Source organism: Sinocyclocheilus grahami, unplaced genomic scaffold (assembly GCF_001515645.1).
Source record: "Sinocyclocheilus grahami isolate Dianchi unplaced genomic scaffold, SAMN03320097.WGS_v1.1 scaffold681.1, whole genome shotgun sequence".
Classification (NCBI taxonomy): Eukaryota; Metazoa; Chordata; class Actinopteri; order Cypriniformes; family Cyprinidae; genus Sinocyclocheilus; species Sinocyclocheilus grahami.
The window spans coordinates 442,978-461,857 of NW_015505860.1; the positions used below are offsets into that span (position 1 = coordinate 442,978).

General features: G+C 39.9%; 1 protein-coding gene across 1 annotated transcript in view; it reads left to right on the top strand.

Annotated features, from left to right (window-relative positions):
* The window catches only part of LOC107559339 (B-cell lymphoma/leukemia 11A-like), a 59,279-nt gene extending 41,552 nt beyond the window's left edge, over positions 1 to 17,727 (top strand). The window contains exon 3 of the mRNA XM_016243124.1: positions 15,136 to 17,727. Coding sequence (XP_016098610.1) covers positions 15,136 to 17,195 — 2,060 coding nt within the window. The 3' untranslated portion in view covers positions 17,196 to 17,727. The remainder of the gene's footprint in view (positions 1 to 15,135) is intronic.
* The last annotated feature ends 1,153 nt before the right edge of the window (positions 17,728 to 18,880 follow it).

Here is an 18,880-nt window from a genome sequence, read left to right on the forward strand (position 1 = left end):
TATATATATATATATATATATATATGTGTGTGTTAAAAATGTCCTTTTATTGATTGTTGCTCTTGGTTGAATATATTTGAAGACTGTTTTCTAATACAGAGAGAAAGAGAGAGAGAGAGAGAGAAAATGCTGAGAGATGAAATGGTGAAACTGGCTGAAGCCTACACAGTGTTTTCCAGTCAATGTGTTTTTGTTTACGTGCACAAAATTTGACATATTCAGATTTTTTACATATTCTGGTTTTATTCTGAAACATATATTTACAGCTATTGAATATTTACATATTCCTGTTGCAATTAATAATTAATATTTTACATTAGTTTTAGCACAGTAATCAATTCAAAAAACGGCTCTGACTTACAGGTTTAACTTTTCCTTTTGTTCTTTTCTTTCTCTTTTTCTCTCATCAACTCCCCCCCTCCACCCTGCCCCTTTCTGAACCCATGAGGTTGAGTCAGTGCAGACCTGCAGCCAGATAGTGGAGAAAAAAACATTTCCAAAGACAGTCTGGGCTGGGAAAAACAAACACCTGAACCTGAATGAATAAGAGCAAAAGAGAGAGATACCAGAGACAGTATAATGGGGAGGAGATGGACCACTTGTAGGATAATGTATAAGAAAAATCGTAACGTTTAATAAGGCAGATGTAAGACCTGGCTTTCAGTTAAAAGGGCCAGTCAGCTTTTAGAATAAATTCTAGAGTTCACATGCAAATGATCTAAACTAGGGCTTTCACAGTATCATATTTTCACTACACAGATTACTTTGACCAAAAGAATTCATGATAACATTGTTATTTCAACATCTAAACGGGCTGTTGCGCATTTTTAGTAAGCTCCTCGCAGGTGAAATTTCAAGTAAATAATAAACAGACCTAGAAGTTTATTTCATTTATTTTTTCAGTGTAAGATTTATGAACACACACTGGCACAAAGTTAGTGGATATTGTGTGTATAATGGCAGCTTCTGGCAGCAAACTAGGCGGCAAAGAGACGCGGGCTAGCTCGGATGACCTGAGGGGGAATCACTCTCAGCTGAAATGTTCAAACAATCCCTCGAATCCATGAAAAATTACATTTGTGTTAAGATTGAAAGTGCGATTAGTGGTCTACAATCATACATAAATGGTGTTAAAGAAGAGTTGACTTCGGCTGTTGCCACAATACAGCAGTCGCTTAGTTCACAAAAGGAGAGTATGAGAGCCGCTGAGGACTCGACGACGGCCGCGAGTGATACTCTCGTGTGCCTTGTAACTACCAAACAGTGTACCAAACTTCAAACCTAGGTTAACTCTCTATCTTTAAAGTGCAAGGATCTCAAAAGCAGATCAAGCAGATTACTGTTTCGAACTTTCCCCACGACCTGTTGATCTTGGAAGATCGCTGCTCAATCGAGCTCATAGGTCACTCCAGCCAAAGCCCAAACCTGGACAGCCACCAAGGCGCCTTCATTATTAGGGTCCACTTCGATTCGTCTTTCGTCATCCTGCCATCATTTTTTCTTCACTCGTAAAAATCGCTGTTTGTTTTTCACCATGCGTTGGTCTGTAGTCTGTCTATAGTTTGATTTGAAACTGATTTGACTTGATTCTAACCATTTTGCCATTCGTGGCATTTTTGGCATCATGGCATGGTCTTGCATACATCTGGTTGAGGGAGGTGTTGGAGTGGGTGGGGTTTACAGGTTTTTTTGGTGTTTTTCAGAATATTTTATTTTATAATTTTTTCTCTCTCCTTTTCCTACTGTTGTGGCTATATATTATGCATTGCACAATCCATTATTTTTGTTCATTTTCAACATCTCTGTATATATATATGTAAAAGGTCTTGGCCGTCCTTCTAAGCTTAACAAAGTGATAACTCACCTGGATGGCTTACAAGCTAAAATTGTCTTTTTGCAGGAAACCCATTCTCAATGCCTCTGACCACACTAAATTACGCAGAAGATGGGACTCACAATCTTTTTACTCCTTATTTCCTAGTATAGAAAAAGGGGAGTTGCTATCCTTATTGATAAAGATATTTCTTTTAATCCCTCAGATGAGCTGGCTGACCATAATGGTAGATACATCATGGTATCTGGGCTACTGTTAAACACCGCTGTGGTATTGGCTAATATCTATCGAAAAAAAAAATTCTGTCTGTCAAACAAATTTTTAACTTTTTGTTTTCTCTAACGAGTTTGCTTCTTTTAACATTATTTTGTGTGAAAATAGCTAGACAGATTTTATTGCTCATTTGAAATTTTTAAACATAATCCATTAGAGCAAATAAAGAGTTATACTTGCATGCCTATTGCTAACATGAAAAAATAGCGGCTTGTTAGAGTGTTTTGTTTTATGTATGTGTGTCTTTCCAAGGGCATGAGGCCAGTACCTGTTGTTTGCTGAGCTTTATGATGGTACTATAAGGCCGATGAGTGATCTTCTGTGGTCGACAGCTGCTGCTGCTGACTGCCCTGGTCTGCATGTCCAAAATGCAGAATAAGAGTTAAAAAAACTCACTGGAAACCTCTCGTGTACTGTACTTCATATACACTATACTACAGTGACAGAGCTGAAGGTAGCTGAATAATTAATGAAGTACAAGTGAACAGACTTCCAGCTGTTCAGCCACCGTAGGACACGCTATTCATGAATGTTTGAATGTCCTATAAGAAAATATATTCAAATTGAAAAAGCACAAAAAAGCCTTAATGGAAATATGAATTGCCCAAGTTGAATACGATGGGGGACAGAAAGGGCGAAAACGCTGAGCGAAGTGCAATTATGTGAAAGCAAATGTTATGGAGCCTCAGAACTGGCTTTGGTCCTCTAATTAAAATGGCTGAAAATGTTTTGACAGTGTCTGAAGCCATGCCCCGGGCCCCAGCTCTGCGCAGCTCCAATTTCTCTTCCTTACAGATGCAGTGATACATTTATGCAGAACGTGCTGTGAATATCTCACTCGGCTCCCCCCTCCCTTCCTCCCCTCTATTTCATTCCCTCGTTCTCTCTGGCTCCGAGAGAGGCAATGAAGAAAAGAATTCTCCATGATCTGTGCTTCAGAGGCTGCAGCCAAAGCCCCGGTTGCGAAATGTACCGGTTTGCTGCATTTTTATAGGAATGATCTATGTGTTTGAGCAACACTGATGCTGTGTGGGTTAAATGAGTGCTAAGGCTTAATTAGTACTCAGCCAAATCTTTTCAAATCTTTTGTAATTCTCAGACTGCATCTGCGATCTAATTCCAATAATAATGACTTTTTCAGCAGTAATAATTTTGGGCACAAAGCCTGTGTTCCTCCACAAGAATAAATTAATCTAGGTGTAATTAATTGCATTTGGATCAGTGTAGTAGTTTTCACAGTGATTAATTAGGCTATTTATGACAATGAATGTCACTTTTTCTTTCCCATCCTCTACAGTCTTGTCATTCTTTCTAGGGTCCCATATATGTGTGAGTGCATCTGGATGCTGGTATTTCTCTAAGCATTTTCCCCTTCGTTTAAAAAAAAGGAAAAGAGCAAAGCACACAACCCTTCTATGCTGTAATTTGTGCTCTCTATAATTTTGACGTTTTGGGTTAAGAGTAGTCAACAGTTGCCACCATCAGCAGTGAGGTTCTCTCCTCACGAGAGAGAGAGAGAGAGAGAGAGAGAGAGAGAGAGAGAGAGAGAGAGAGAGGATGTGCAGACGGTTTTACGCTCTGATGGTTATATAAAGGTTTGGTCATTTAATTACAATCATAAACACAGTTTAAGAGGCTCTGACTGTATTATTATAATTATGTTTATGAGGTTATGCAGGAATTCATTTTTAAACAATCCATTCCAGTGTCTACGGAAGCCTGATTCGCACACCCAATAATCCGAGTGACAGAACAATGTTTTTGTTCATTGTTCACGGGTGTCTCCGCCAAGAGTACTCCATCTGTCTCTCTGGGGCTTCTGCTCTCCAGGCATGTCCCCCAGTGGTAAAGCGGATCCCCAGTACAGTTCCTGGGCTGCTTCTACATGAAGTTATCATTAAGATACACACACTCCCTACATTCACATGCATGAGCAGAGGATGTTTGACTGCTGGTTAAAGAAAAGGTTTCACTTGAGTTGTTCAGTCTTCATATATGTATAGTATTTAGACACTTTTGGACACTTAAGTTAGGTGTATGAATGTCATTGTATTAGAACAATATCACTGTATTATAACAAATAATATCTGCAAACACATGATGCTAGAGCTGTGTTTAGAACATCGCTTTATAAAGCCATGTTTGCAGTCATTTTTATTTAAATGGTCTCTAAATGATTTGTAAAGGGTGTACTGTTCACACAGGTGTCCTGTTTAGAACAATAGAAAGTGTCTACACAATTTTACTGTTCAATAGTTTGGGCTCGGTAAGATTTTTAAATGTTTTTAAAAGAAGTCGTCTCTTATGTTAACCAAGGCTCCATTTATTTGATCAAAAATACAATAGAATCAGTAATACTGTGAAATATTATTAAAATTCAACATAGCTGTTTTCTATTTTAATATATTTTAAAATTGTATTAATTCCCGAGATGGTAAAGCGGAATTTTCTGCATCCATTACTCCAGTAAATCAGTCTAATTTGCTGATTTGATGCAAAAAAACATTTATTATCATCATTGTTGAAAACAGTTGGTTAATATTTTTGTGTAATATTTGGTAACACTTTATTTCGATAGTCCACGTTAGACATTCTACTAACTGTAAGTAACTTCGCTATTACATGACAAATAACTCTCATTAGAGCATTTGTAGACTGTTAGATTTGGGTTAGTAGAAAAAGTTGCTGTACTTGAAAAGTTACTTATAGTCAGCAGAACGTCTGTTGAGCGACCATCAAAATAAAGTGTTAATAGATATTAAGCAGACGGTCTACTAATACTATAATGACTGCTAGTTCACATGTAGTTGCAAAGTTGTTTATAGGTAGTAGAATGTCTAAAGTGGACTATCAAAATAAAGTGTTACCGAATATTTTTTGAAGGATTCTTTTATGAATAGAACTTTCAAAAGAACAGCATTCATTTGAAGTATAATTATTTTGTAACATTATAAATGTCTTTAATTTTGATGTACTTCACTTTTGATTAATGTTACATACATACGTTACATATCCTTGCTGAATAAAAGTATCACAATTTTTAAAATTGTATTACAATTGTTTAAAAAAAATCTTACTGACCCCAAACTTTTGAACAGTATCTTTAGCTGCTTTGGGATTTTTTTAATGTATGTTTTAGAATGAAAATAAATGCCACTTGGTTTGATATTTTGTTATATGATGCAACATAATTATACATAAATATTGCACAAATATAATGCTATTTGAGGGTATACATGCATATATATGTATATTATATTGTGAATATGTGTGGATGACCCACCAGCAGTGCCAAAGGGTGCAGAGAAGCACAATGTGGATCACAGCAGGGACTCTGGAACTATCTGGCACACAAGTCAAACCAACTACGACATGTTCACGTGTGTCTCACATGCGCAAATATACATTTACGCACATATAAAGTCCTGATTGGCCTTGTAGCCAAAACAATAATGCTTTTATATCCTAGTTCTTTAAAAGCACTCAGGGGTAATTGTGTTTTGTCTTCATTCTTGTGTGGCAGATTGTACAGCAGCACCTAATGACACACCAAGAGGATTGTGAAATTAGCCTCATTGTTGCTCTTAAATACTGAAATCAACTTCTCGTATTCAGCAATAACAGAATACGTGCACACGTTACTGATCAGCTGGGTTTGATTTGACTGGCTTGAGAGGGAAATGTATGCCACTCTCTGTGGTTATCATTAGCTGGGCAGGCCCTGTTTAGCGGTGTGTATTTCTGATTGGAGGGGACACGTCTCTCCTCACTGTAATAATGATACGGAGAGGGGAGTCAGGTGTGTGGAAATCTCTCCCGCTCTTAATTGCGCTTGCTGGCCGGCAGGCAGGCAGATGGGAGACATGGTGTTCGTTGGAATGAGTTGATGCTAGGATTACTTGCTTAATGTGGAGAGGGAATTCCATTAGGATTTTTCATTTTAACCCATATTTTATCCCCGGGGCGATTGACCCATCATGAATTGTTGCTATACACTCTTTTACACCTTTTCTTTAAAAGTTGCAAGTGTCATAGATTTTAAGTTTATTTCTTAACTCCACACATACATTATATTGTACATTATACATAATATTTTCTGTCATTAGTGAAAGTTTTTTTGTTTGGGACTTGAAATGTGACCCAGCTGCTCATCCTCTTGCTGAGGTGAAAGTAAAAAGGCGTCTAATCAGGGTTTGGGATGGCTAAAGTTAATAAATGTGAAAGTCAGATTTTTGCCGGCCTGTCCAGGTTAATTACTGAGATGTTTCTGCCCAGGAGCACCAGCTCTAGTTATCACAGTATCTCTTTTAAATCAGTCTTTTTTCCCTCTCTCCGTATTTTTGGAAAGCGCAGTTAATGGGCACATTACATCTCATTGTTTAGATATTAGTGTGTGTTCTTTTGCCGAGTCGGGTAGAAATGCATAATGTTTAGGTTTGGAGGACACACAGTGTGAGAAGTGTCTTGGAGTCTTTTGTGGGATTTTTATGGTTCTTCCTCTGTCCAGCTTTGTCAGTGAGCAAGTGTTGGTCAAACAGGCCTTTGTTTGTGGCCAGTCACTTGGCACACCACAAAGAGTCTGGAACCGGACAAAGAGCCGAGTGTGTGAGAGCGGTGCTGGGCCGACCCAGCCAGACTGCTTGGAGGAATACTGATACAAGCCAGAGACACACATGACCTAAGCACTGACACGCGCATTAAACACAGACACCCATTAGATGTCTTGCTCTGGTCAGAATTAGTTAATATTTTTTTTCTTCTTCTTCTTCTTCTTCTTCTATATCTAATCAAATCAAAAGACAACAATGTTCACTTTTTAATATATGTGTAGTCAACATTAAATAAGGTTATCATGTCCTGCAGCATGTTCATGCTATGCTTCTTGTAAAAGTATTTTAAGCAGCATTTTGCTATTGTTTATTACTTATAAGTGTGTGTGTGTAAATGAGAAAAATTAGTATGACTAGTTAGATTAGTACAACAATTTTTAAAAAGTGCATGTATTTTACTTATTTGTACTTTTAAAAATTAATTTGTCACACTGCAGAACAATTCATCACGAATAAGCAAAAGCAAAAAGTGATTGCAAATAACTTTAAATTAATGTTGATCAGCTACAGAATCTTGATATACACTACTAATCAAAAGTGGGATTATTATTTTTTTTTAACAAACACAAAAGACTAGACTAGAGCAATGGCTGCTGAAAATTCAGCTTTGCCATCACAAGAATAAATTACATAATAATAAAACATATTAACATAGAAAACAGTTGTTTTAAATTGTAATAATATTTCACAATATTACCCATTTTACTCTATTTTTGATTAATAAATACAGCCTTGGTAAGCACCTTTATAAAAAATGACCCCAAAACCTATGAACGGTAATGTGCACTTTATCATGCACATTTATAGAATTTAAATTTACATTTTTTTTACCCAAAATCTAGATTAAAAAGTTTGACATTGATTGATTTATTAAATGTATTTTTTTGTCAGTGTTAACAGGATTCATATGCATTGTTCTTAATTTACTTTATGAAAATGTAATGCTTATATTGTAATGTCATAACTTTGAGACTTGAGCAGGTGCAGAGGTGAAGGGACACCTCAAACACAAATATATGCAGAGGCTCTTGAAAGCATAAGTCGCTGATAAAATTCAAAAATGATATTACATGGCATTGTCCTTTCTCCCCCTGCATTCAGTAATCCCGTTACTGCATTGTTGCATTACTTCAATTACCATTATCTCTGAGAGCTGTTGAATCTTAACACAATCGTCAAGGACAAAACAAAAGGAGCCGCATTCTCGGCTAGTGACAGCAGTGAAGCTGTCGAGATGGAAGGCTGAGAGTACAGCCTGCGAAATATCAGCAACTGTTCAAATGACCTGCGCTTTTGCATGTAGGAGGTTTTGAATCACTGTATGCAAGTGCGTTCGTATCCGGTGCTTTTGTTTGCTGCGGACGCCGTTTGTGTGCGTGTGTGAGTGAGGGGGGTGGATTTTTTAGTGGTGGGAGGAAGAACAATGGATGAATCTGCATGTCGGGGATATTGGGCTGCCCGAGCTGTTTTAATCTGGCATTCATCTTAGTCTGCCAGCGCCATCGATCCAGACGGCACACATAGAAATGCACCCCGCTCTCTTAACAAAGCCAACATTAGACATTACTCCAAATATACACGCTCTCCATCTATACGTGTCAGTCATTCATGTGTGTCAGTCAAGATAAATCCATCAGTTTCATGCACTTAGCTGTATTTAAGTGTATTTTAATGAAATTGGTATGACGGCAAAACTATTTTTCATTTGTAAATGCACTTGTGTAACTAACACAACGCCTTTCCCGTACCAACAAACAGGCTGTGTGTGTGTGTTTGAGTGCACTTTTGCAATAAAATAAGGCTGACCTGTCCCCTAGGTGGATTTTATACGTTTTGCGCCCCAGACGAGCTGTCTGAATTTTGCACGAGTCATAACTTGACACTTTTTGGTTATTTTTGCACTGTAAAGCTATCTGTTTGGTGTGCTACAGTTTTCCTGCGTAAGATGCAGAACTCAGCAAGGGGGGAATTGGGTGGATGGGGGGGGGCTCACAACATATTTCCTTCCTCCATGTCTCCGGTTTCATCATGGGCACCAGTCACTCTCTGCCAAGCCATCACCGCTCTGTAATACAGCCTTACTTTTTGTCAAGATCATTCAGTGTGGCTTTATCTAACTGAAGTTTAATGCGTGTGTGTATGTGTGTGTGTGTGTAGTGATTTAGCTGGATTAGTCGGTCCTGTGAGGATGTGGTTGGCAGGTTGGTTGGGGGGGAGCTGTGGGGGGTGTTCTTGTTTTCCCGTGGCTCTGTGCTGTAACATTGCTCTGACATTTCCCTGTGTAAAAACTGCCAGCAATGCACTGAGCGCTCGCATCCGTCTGTAAGTAGCCGTGGTGCTGCCAGCTCCTGCAGACCAGTCCAACAACTGTCACCGGCAGTCTCTGCCTCGAACGTCGCGGCTTGCCAGCTTGTCCGGACTGACCCGCTTTCACTGCAAATTGGAGAGCTTTCTAATTAACTGAGGAATCTGTGAAAATTAGAGCAAGGCCGCTTTCCGAATTTCTCTATTAAATGCTCTGACTCTGAGTGTCAAGGCACAGATTATCGTTACATTTAGCAAATTTGTGCACTTAGCGGTGGCCGAGAGACTCGAGCCACGTAGTTGCGCACATTAAACAGCTGTGAACCCACGAGTCCCTCATCTGCTTTTTCTGCCCATCCGTCTCAAATGCTCAGCTCTCGACTTCTCCTCTCAAAAAGACAGTCAATGACACAAAGAATATTCTTTCAACTCTCTTGAGACAATTTAAATTAGACCAAAAGGAGGGGGAGGCTAATTTCTTTGGCAGGCTGCTGCTTTTAATTCCACCCAGTAAAATCTTCAGAGTCTAATAGCAGATTATTGGAGCACCTGTCGGTGGCTCGCCGACTCCTGTCATCGGAACAGATTGTGACAGTTTTGTCAGAAGAAGAACCTGGCTGTGAGCGTGCCTAGCACGATGCCCGCATGGCACATGCCGGTGCTTGCGAGAGGCACGCCAGTCAATAATATCGCCACCTGTGTGAAGCTATCAATTATTGACGCAATTATTTGTCTAGTTGGATATTCAAAATGTCATGTGAAAAAGATGATTACATATTCCGCTGAGTGTTGCCATGTGTAATGAAATGAAGCGGGCCCTTGTTAAACGTGGAGATGCAGTAACCTGTCTTTCAGAGATCCCTGTGGCTGGTGAGGAGTCGGCAGGCCCTCAAAGTCTATTTAAAGAACTGAACCTTCTGAAGACCCTATATTGAAAGCAAATTGGGTTTTGTGTACGACATGAGGCGAATTAAAACTCTCCCTCAACCTCGACAACAACAGATAGCCATTACAGTTGTAGCTGTGTGGCAGGAGTGAAAAATACCCTTTGCATGATAATACAAAAATGTAATCTAGGTTAAACCCTCTGCAGGTGGCAGCAATTAAATGTAATTTCTGCAGATTGTAATGATCCATAATTTAGCTGGCCTTTGCATCAACCCCCCTGATATAAAGTAGTGCGCAGTCTTGATTTGGTGCAGGGCTTTCAGCTGTTGGTCATGAGTGAGATTGTCAGGAGGTGCTCGTGGGTGGCAGGGCCTCAGAGCAGCAATGTGCTGTTATTTTTCTCTCTGTTCACATCAACCGTCACCTCCCTCACTGCCCATCTCTGTCAGCTAGCTGAAATCTGGCGTGTGATATCGTCACCATTGCTCTCTTGTTCTGGGACCTTGGGTTATTTTTTTATTTGATTATTTATTAATTTTTTAAAATGTCTGTCAGATTTGTCTGTCAAGTCTGAATGGCTTTGTCTTTAATATATTCCAGGGATATGTGCAGGTTCCGGGGTTATTTGGAAAGATTTTGATTTTGGTCTTTCACCTTTAATTAATAAATATACTGTATATCTCATCTGGATTGATTTAAAATAAATCTTTCTCAGAAAAAGTTCCTCTTATATATTCCCTTTCAGTTCTCAGTGAAAGACAAACAAGTTCCGCTGTTTTATTAAAAAGCTAGGAAGCTGCTCAGTGAGTGACCTTAAATATGTACACTTAAAAAAAATGATGATAATACTAAATGATATCCAGTATAAGTTGAGTAAAATAGAACACATTTATGGTTTGATGTTACTGATAGGGTTTAAAATGATAACAAAAGTTTGGGAAACACTGGTATACGTCACCACGTTTTATATTATTTTGAGCTTTACTCATATTATTCCTAACAATCATTCCTAAACACTATCATTTATTTGTTGCCCATATTTCTCATGTAGAGTGGGTGTGCGTTTTCGTTTACCATGTTTAAGAAGTGCCAAGGCAGAGACAAAATGATGGCAGCACAAAAGGGTGCAGCGATGTCCGGAGGTGGCTTTCTGCCCGCCACAGAGCCTTCCAGAACCACCCCCATTTGTGTGCATTAACAGGATTATCTGAGAAAACCCACAGTGGCTCTGGCCTGCCTTTCCTCCTCTGAGCAGCAGAAAGGCCTTGCCTCGTTACATGCTTTGCTGGCTATTGAAGACTTCAGAGAAAGCCCCTCTGAGGAAAACAAATGAGATGAAAGAGTGCACACTGCCTGTTCGGCTCCGTTCAGCACCTCTTTCAGCCTTTCTTTCCGCCATCTCTCCATTTTTCGCTTTTTTCCCTCTACCCTCTTTCTCTCGGGATGGTTGTAAACAGTACATGATAGCAGTTTAGAGACCTCTGGCTTGTGGGGGGGGAGTTAAATCCATCTCCCCTGTCCATTTTTGCTGTTTGTTGTTGTGGTTCCTATGTGGATGATGGCTCTTTTCCTGACTGCTTGACCTTGCGTTTTTGGGAGCGTAGGTAAATATCTGTACCTTGCATGTAACATCCCTTTTAACGCTGGTAATTTTCAAAGTTGAAACGGCCACTCATTACCTCATGAAAATATCAATTTCATTGCCATTTGTGAGTTAATCGTGTGTTTTTTAGCTATAGGCAACCTGAACCTGCTGCTTGTTTACCTGTTTATGGTGCAAATGCCATTTGCAGCACTTTATAAAAAAAAATGTATTTACGAATTTATTCAGTGCAATTATCAAAAATGGTTCTGTAGCTTTTGACAGCTTTCCATCTGATCTAGATAAAACATTTAGACTTGGGCATATTTATGAGAGGTGTATGTTTTTTCCTCCAATATGTTTTGTAGTGATAAAGATGTTTTTTCCCTTTTTTGTTAATATGTTTAACCATTTTTATAATACTAAATATGTACATATGTAAGTATGTACATGTGTGGTACAAGTGTTGAAAAAGTTGTAAAAGCATCTGTTAATTTGCTAACAGGGACCAGACAATTGGCATCTGCTAGTTTTTAAAGATTTTTTTTTTTTTAAAGAATATAATGTATCAGTTCCTCCAAAATGCAGAGACAAAAAAAAAATCATAAATGGGTAACATTGCATTCAGTACAGTCTGTTTAATGATGAAAGGCTCTTGTTTCCAGCCTCCTTTATTATTTAATCTCATAAATGAGGTGATGGAGGAGTCAGAAACATTAAATGAGATTACAAATGCAATGGGAGGAAAATCACCGGTCATTGTCAACGTGCCATTGAAAGTCAATTATTGTTTTAAATGTTCCTTTGCTGTGACAATTGACCATATGCACGGAGCGCTATTTAGAACTTCCGGATAAAGATAAGCCAGCTCATAATCTTCCGGTGAAGCTCATTTTTATATATGTGCTATAGGTAGAGACTCTCACAGAAACCTCTCCTGCCTCATTCTTATCAGAAACTGAGAAACAAAATAATTGCAACACCATAAATAATGATAGCGGAATTAACATATTCTTTTATGTTATTAAAGAACATATAAATTTATATGCAGAGTCTGGTAATCCCAGAAAAGTAGGCTACCCAGACACGTAACTGTATCCTACATTTAAATGCTGACAAATAAACACTATCTAGCAGTTAGTCTAATCTCTTAAATGACATCGTAATGGTATTCTCGATAATCAATATCTTACTTTCATAGCCATGAATACATTTGTAAAATCTTATAAAATTTTAAAGCCTTTATTATTTCTCATCAGTAAAATTCACTTTATTAAAGGTTCACTTTTCATTCATGTTTTAGGCTTCTCCTTATTTTAATATCTTAGACATCCATCAATTAAGCTTGCCACAAAGCACAGGCAAAAGGCTTGTTAAGTAGTAATTTAAAGGTTTCTATAGATATATTTATCATGTCTGTGAGGCGTGTATTCGCTGAGTTTTGGTTCATTTTTGTGAAGCGCTCTTTTCAAGACCGAAACGGCAGTATAAAAGCACAACGTTTTGTTGATATTGTGAGTGCACACAAAACAAGTAGACACTTTGCAGTTCCGAATCATGTATTACTCTTTATGAGCAAAAATAACGCATAGGCTATTTAAAGTTGTTTCCACTGAAAAAAATGCAAGTGATCTCACTGGCGACTTCATGTCCTTCAAAGCGCGCTTCAGCTTCCACTCTCAGTACAAACTATTGGATATGCGCCTAACAGCGCACATTTATCTAGGTTTAACGTTTAAACATTGTTATTTGAACAGTTTTTTATCTATAGATTTTATTTTAGGCAAGTCGTGAGGATTTGAGAAGGCTAAACTGATCAAACATGCTATGGCTATGACCTATAACAGGCTATGATCAGCTCACTGTCTGCCGCTGGCCGCTTGGTCGTTACTTTAAAAAACAAAAACTTATTTGACGAACAAAAAATGCTCCAAATGTTTTCCTAAATTAACTTAATAAAAAAACAAAACTAAATATAGCCTAATCACTTTGCCCTTGGGCTCATTGGCTGCAGCTGCCATTTCAACTCCCTGTTTTTTTCACGTCTTGCTTTTTGATTTATAATAAAATAAATATTACAACAAATTTTTGTACTTTATCGCACAGAATATAAAGTGCAAGAAGTCACAAAGTCACTTGTCATTTTAAAATAAATAAATAAATAAGGCCAGACAACAGCCTATAATGCTGAATTATTTAAATACCTACATAGTTAAATACAAATTAAATAAGCATAAGAATTAAATAGTGCATTCAATATTTTGAAATGTTTCAATTTAATTTAACAACTACATCGTTTAAGTTTTATCCAACACAGACTTGTTGCTGCTGTAGTTTTGTTAGTCTGAATTTAGTCTCAATCGCTTAATGCACAGCTCTATTTTGACATCGGCTGGTCAGATGATTCATTCCGTTGCCACTGTCAATCATAGTAATGACTCGCGGCATGATTTAACGGATTCACTCGTGTAAATTTAACATTCGTGTTTGTCATTCCTGAAATGGTATATGTGGACATTTGGTTCTCTTAGACAAACAAAACTTTTCTCCAAATTGTGAATGGATTATGTAGAGAAACCGAGCAAAGGGCACTCCCTTAAGGCACAGTACAGTTAACCGGAAATTACTGAGTTGGCTTATCTAAAACCTGGAAGTAATCGTGCATATGGTCAATTGTCTACACACTTTACTGTTTCAGCTGTAAGGGAGTAGATGGTCTCTCTTTTTGCTTTTTCTCTATTCTACTGGTAGAATCCTTTATTTCCATTTTAAGCAATTGTTGCTTAAACTGATCTTTTTGAGCTTGCATTTGAAGAGCAGACAATTTATTAAATATAATTCAAATTTCAAAACAATATTTTTTTTCAGTGTGCAACAAATGTTCCTATTCTCCTATGGCTTTGCACTGGCTTAAAACACCTGAATTTTGTGTAATGTAACCTTTAACACTTCTTAACAATGTGCATGTTTCCTCTGTTGCCCCTTTACAGGATATATTTCTGTAGTCCTTCCAGATTTAGTTTACTGTATGCTTCCTGTTCATCTGTTTTTGTACATGGATGAAAGTGTTCAGCTTGAGGGAGCACTATTGTTTGCTTTTATAGCTCTGCTGACAACTGTTACAAGAACCGGCTGAACTGTGTACAGCCGAAAGCAGGAGTGTATCACCCCATGCAAAGACCTGAGCTAAACCCCAACACAGTCTTTCTCTGCTGGACTACCAGTGCTTTGTCTGGTCTTGTGTTGTGAAAAGATCTGCTCCACTGGGTTCTGGCCTGTAGTGCTGTTTGGGAGCATGTTTATAATAAGAGCTGTGTTTACTGTTATGTGATACTTACTTTAGCCTGCTGAGGGGCTAAAGCCGATGAGAGACTGTTAGTATGGAGGGCTACATAGGCCTGGGGTCTAGATAGGAGATGAGGGAGGTTCATAAATGATTAAGACATAATTTGTAGGCTTTTTTGTAGGTCTGAAATACACTAGGGAGCAGCTGAGAAAGGGGAATGAGTACGAACAAACACATGTAGCAGATCTAGAGATCTATTCTATTATATTCTATTATATTCTGCTCTTCCTTTAAATGAGTTGCAGTTAATCTCTTTGGTACAGTTAGAGAATGAACTCTTCTCTTTTGTGTTTTGCAGGTAAAGATGAACCCAGCATCTACACTTGCACAACCTGTAAGCAGCCGTTCAGCAGTGCCTGGTTTCTGCTGCAACATGCCCAGAACACTCATGGCTTCCGCATCTACCTTGAGAGTGAGTGCGGAAGTCCGCTCACGCCCCGTGTGGGAGCTCCTTCAGGAATGGGTGCAGATTGCTCTTCTCAGCCCCCCTTGCATGGCATCCATCTCCCAGAGGGAAGCCCATTCAACCTGCTGCGGATACCCAACTCTGGACACGACGGACCCCCTCTTCGAGAGGGTCGATTTCCCCCTACGCCGCCTCTCTTTAGCCCTCCACCCCGCCATCACTTGGACCCTCATCGCATGGAGCACCTGAGCCCGGAGGAGCTGGCTTTGGCCACCCACCACCCGAGTGCCTTCGACAGGGTGCTGCGCCTCAACCCCATACCAATGGATCCGCCAGCTATGGACTTCTCTCGTAGATTGAGGGAGCTGGCTGGTAACACCTCAGGGTCAACTCCTCCTCTCTCACCCAACAGGCCCAGTCCTATGCAACGGCTACTACAACCATTCCAATCAGGAACCAAGCCACCCTTTCTCTCCACCCCTCTTCTACCTTCCATGCAGTCCCCCTCTGGCTCTCAGTCCACCCCGACCCCTCTTACGCAACAGTCCAACACGCCCATGAAGAGCAAGTCTTGTGAGTTCTGTGGGAAGACCTTCAAGTTCCAGAGTAATTTAGTTGTGCATCGACGCAGTCACACGGGTGAGAAACCCTACAAGTGCCACCAGTGCGACCATGCCTGTACGCAGGCCAGCAAGCTGAAGCGGCACATGAAGACACACATGAACAAGTCATCGCCCATGACGGTCAAGTCCGACGATGGCTTGTCCACAGCCAGCTCCCCTGAGCCTGGAACCAGCGATTTAGTGGGTAGTGCCAGTAATGCCCTCAAGTCCGTGGTAGCCAAATTCAAAAGTAAAAACAACCGTCTGATTCCAGAGAATGGAGAGGAAGAAGAGGAAGAGGAACAGGAGGAGGAGGAGGAAGAAGAGGAGGAAGAGGAAGAGGAGGAAGGAGAGGAGGAAGAGCTGGAGAGAGAGGGAGGTAGAAACAACTACCACTTCAGCCTCAACCTCGAGGCTGCACGGCACCACGAGAACAACGGCAGACGTCTGGGTGGGGGTGAGGACGGGATCCCACGTTCACTGCCTGAGGTTATGCAGGGCATGGGCTTGGCAGCCAGCATGCAGCACTACAGTGAGGCATTTCATCAACACAAGCGAGGAGCCCTAAACTCTGACAATAATGCACATAGGGACATGTGTGATGAGGACTCGGCTCTGGAATCAGACAGAGTGGATGAGGGCTGTGGCTCAGCTATCAATGGTCGAGGCTCATCCCCCAGTGAGTCTGCCTCTGTTGGTTTGTCCAAGAAACTCCTACTGGGCAGTCCCAGCTCACGTAGTCCTTTCTCCAAACGAATCAAGCTGGAGAAGGACTTTGACCTCTCCACCTCTACAATCCCCAATACTGAGAATGTCTATTCCCAGTGGTTGGCTGGCTATGCTGCCTCTCGGCAGCTGAAGGACCCCTTTCTGAATTTCGGGGACTCCAGACAATCGCCTTTCGCCTCGTCTTCAGAGCACTCCTCAGAGAATGGAAGCCTGCGCTTCTCTACGCCACCAGGGGACCTGGATGGCGTCTCGGGCCGCAGCGGAACTGGTAGTGGCGGCAGCACGCCACACCTTGGGGGTCCTGGTCGGCCCAGCTCAAAAGATGGCCGACGCAGTGACACCTGCGAGTACTGTGGCAAAATATTCAAAAACTGCAGCAATCTGACAGTGCACCGGCGCAGCCACACGGGTGAGAGGCCTTATAAGTGTGCGCTCTGCAATTATGCCTGCGCTCAGAGCAGCAAGCTAACACGGCACATGAAAACGCACGGGCAAGTGGGCAAGGACGTTTACAAATGTGAAATCTGTCATATGCCTTTTAGTGTGTACAGCACCCTTGAGAAACACATGAAAAAATGGCACAGTGACCTTGCATTGGACAACGAAATTAAAACTGAGTAGCGGTGGAGTGTGGTAGCTCACTTGCCTGTTAACAGCGAATAACACCCCACTCCCACCCTCATCCTTGTAGATTTCCCTGTTTCGCTAGTCCAGTGGCGGCTGAGACAACGTGCTTGGCACCACCAGCACACCCTTTTCATTTACCGTTGAATGCATGATCTGTATCGGGGCAATACTATTGCATTGACGCAAACTTGGAGCCTTTCTCTTGTGCAATAATTTACATGTTGTGTACTTTTTATTTTTTCTTCACCATTTTGGAAAATTTGACAGCATGCATGATATATTTTGGCTAATTTTTAAAAATAAATTGTCCCTGGTTGGTTAGTTGTTTAGTAAATGTGTTGCTGTTTTATCGTTCATTATTTTATAAATGTTTTTTTCTTTATTTTTCTTTTTTAAGATCAAAGAAATAGAAAAGAAAAAACAACCATGCTGCATACATTCTGTAATACATATCATGTACAGTTTTGTGTTGTAACATGGAGGACTACAGGCTATCGCTTAATCCTCTTTGGACGGGCTGGATATATCGCACTTAAACTAATCTTTCAAAAAGATGTTCTGTCCATATAGGGTTAAAATACTAATTGGCCCCTATTACAGAATAAAAGTAATGACAGCTTTTGAATTTCTTAAAAAGGAAACAGCATTAAGATTTGAATTTGTACTATCATTTGGTAAAACAAACAAAAAGAGTGCCTTGGATATCTTGAAATTGCATTGGTTAATCTCATCTGCTGTTATTCTGGAGTCTCAGCTAGATACTACATAAGGATCGATTGGGTCCTCAGAAGGTTCTTGCATCAAGTACCTGACTGCTATAGTCAACATTGACTTTAGAGAGAAATAGTAATAATCAAAAAGCTAAGGAAATTTCTAGTTAATCATCATTAGGTACCTATGTAAAACACATCCCTCCATTGTGGTTTATGTCCTGGGCATGGCACATGCAGTATATGGTGTGGGATTTAGCCTTGTTTACTTGGTCTATCTGAAGGTACTGTACTTGGCGGTACCAGTTTTCAGTCCACAAGCATTTGACTTTTCTGTGTTTGTTCAAGTCTTCTTTTCAGTAGCACAACATTTTGATGTTTCTTTGATGACCATTGTTAGTGTGAACATCCATGGCGAAGGAACACCTGAGGGCATTTGGAGCAAACTAATGTAATGTACACTTAAGAATTGGTTATTAAGAAAGCATTGAAATATTTGCAGCTGTCAGTGATGATTAACCATGAATTGCCTACAGGTCTGAGTCAAAATCTTATTTCTTTATTATTGCCTATGTCTGAGCTCCCTAAAAGACTAAATGAACCTGAAAGACCAACTGAGCGAGAGAGAGACAGAGAGAGGGAAAACCATACGCGTCACTTTTTTTCCTTTGTTTTATATGAGTTTCACAAATAGTGTGGTATAAGTTGACATTCAAAGGAGACTCTTTTTCATTGTTGCATTATGACATTGATGAATTTAGACAACGTTTTTTTTGGTGTTTAGACGGCACTTGCCACTCTGCCCTTCTTTTTATATTAGACATGCTAATTGGAGGTATAGTAGTTGAACATAAATTAAGATTGCTTGCTTGTTGAACAACGAAGTGCACTGTTAAAGTTTCCCAGTTTACAGGTATTCACGAGAGGGAAAACTTCCTAATGAATCAAACATGGTGTCATTATTTAATG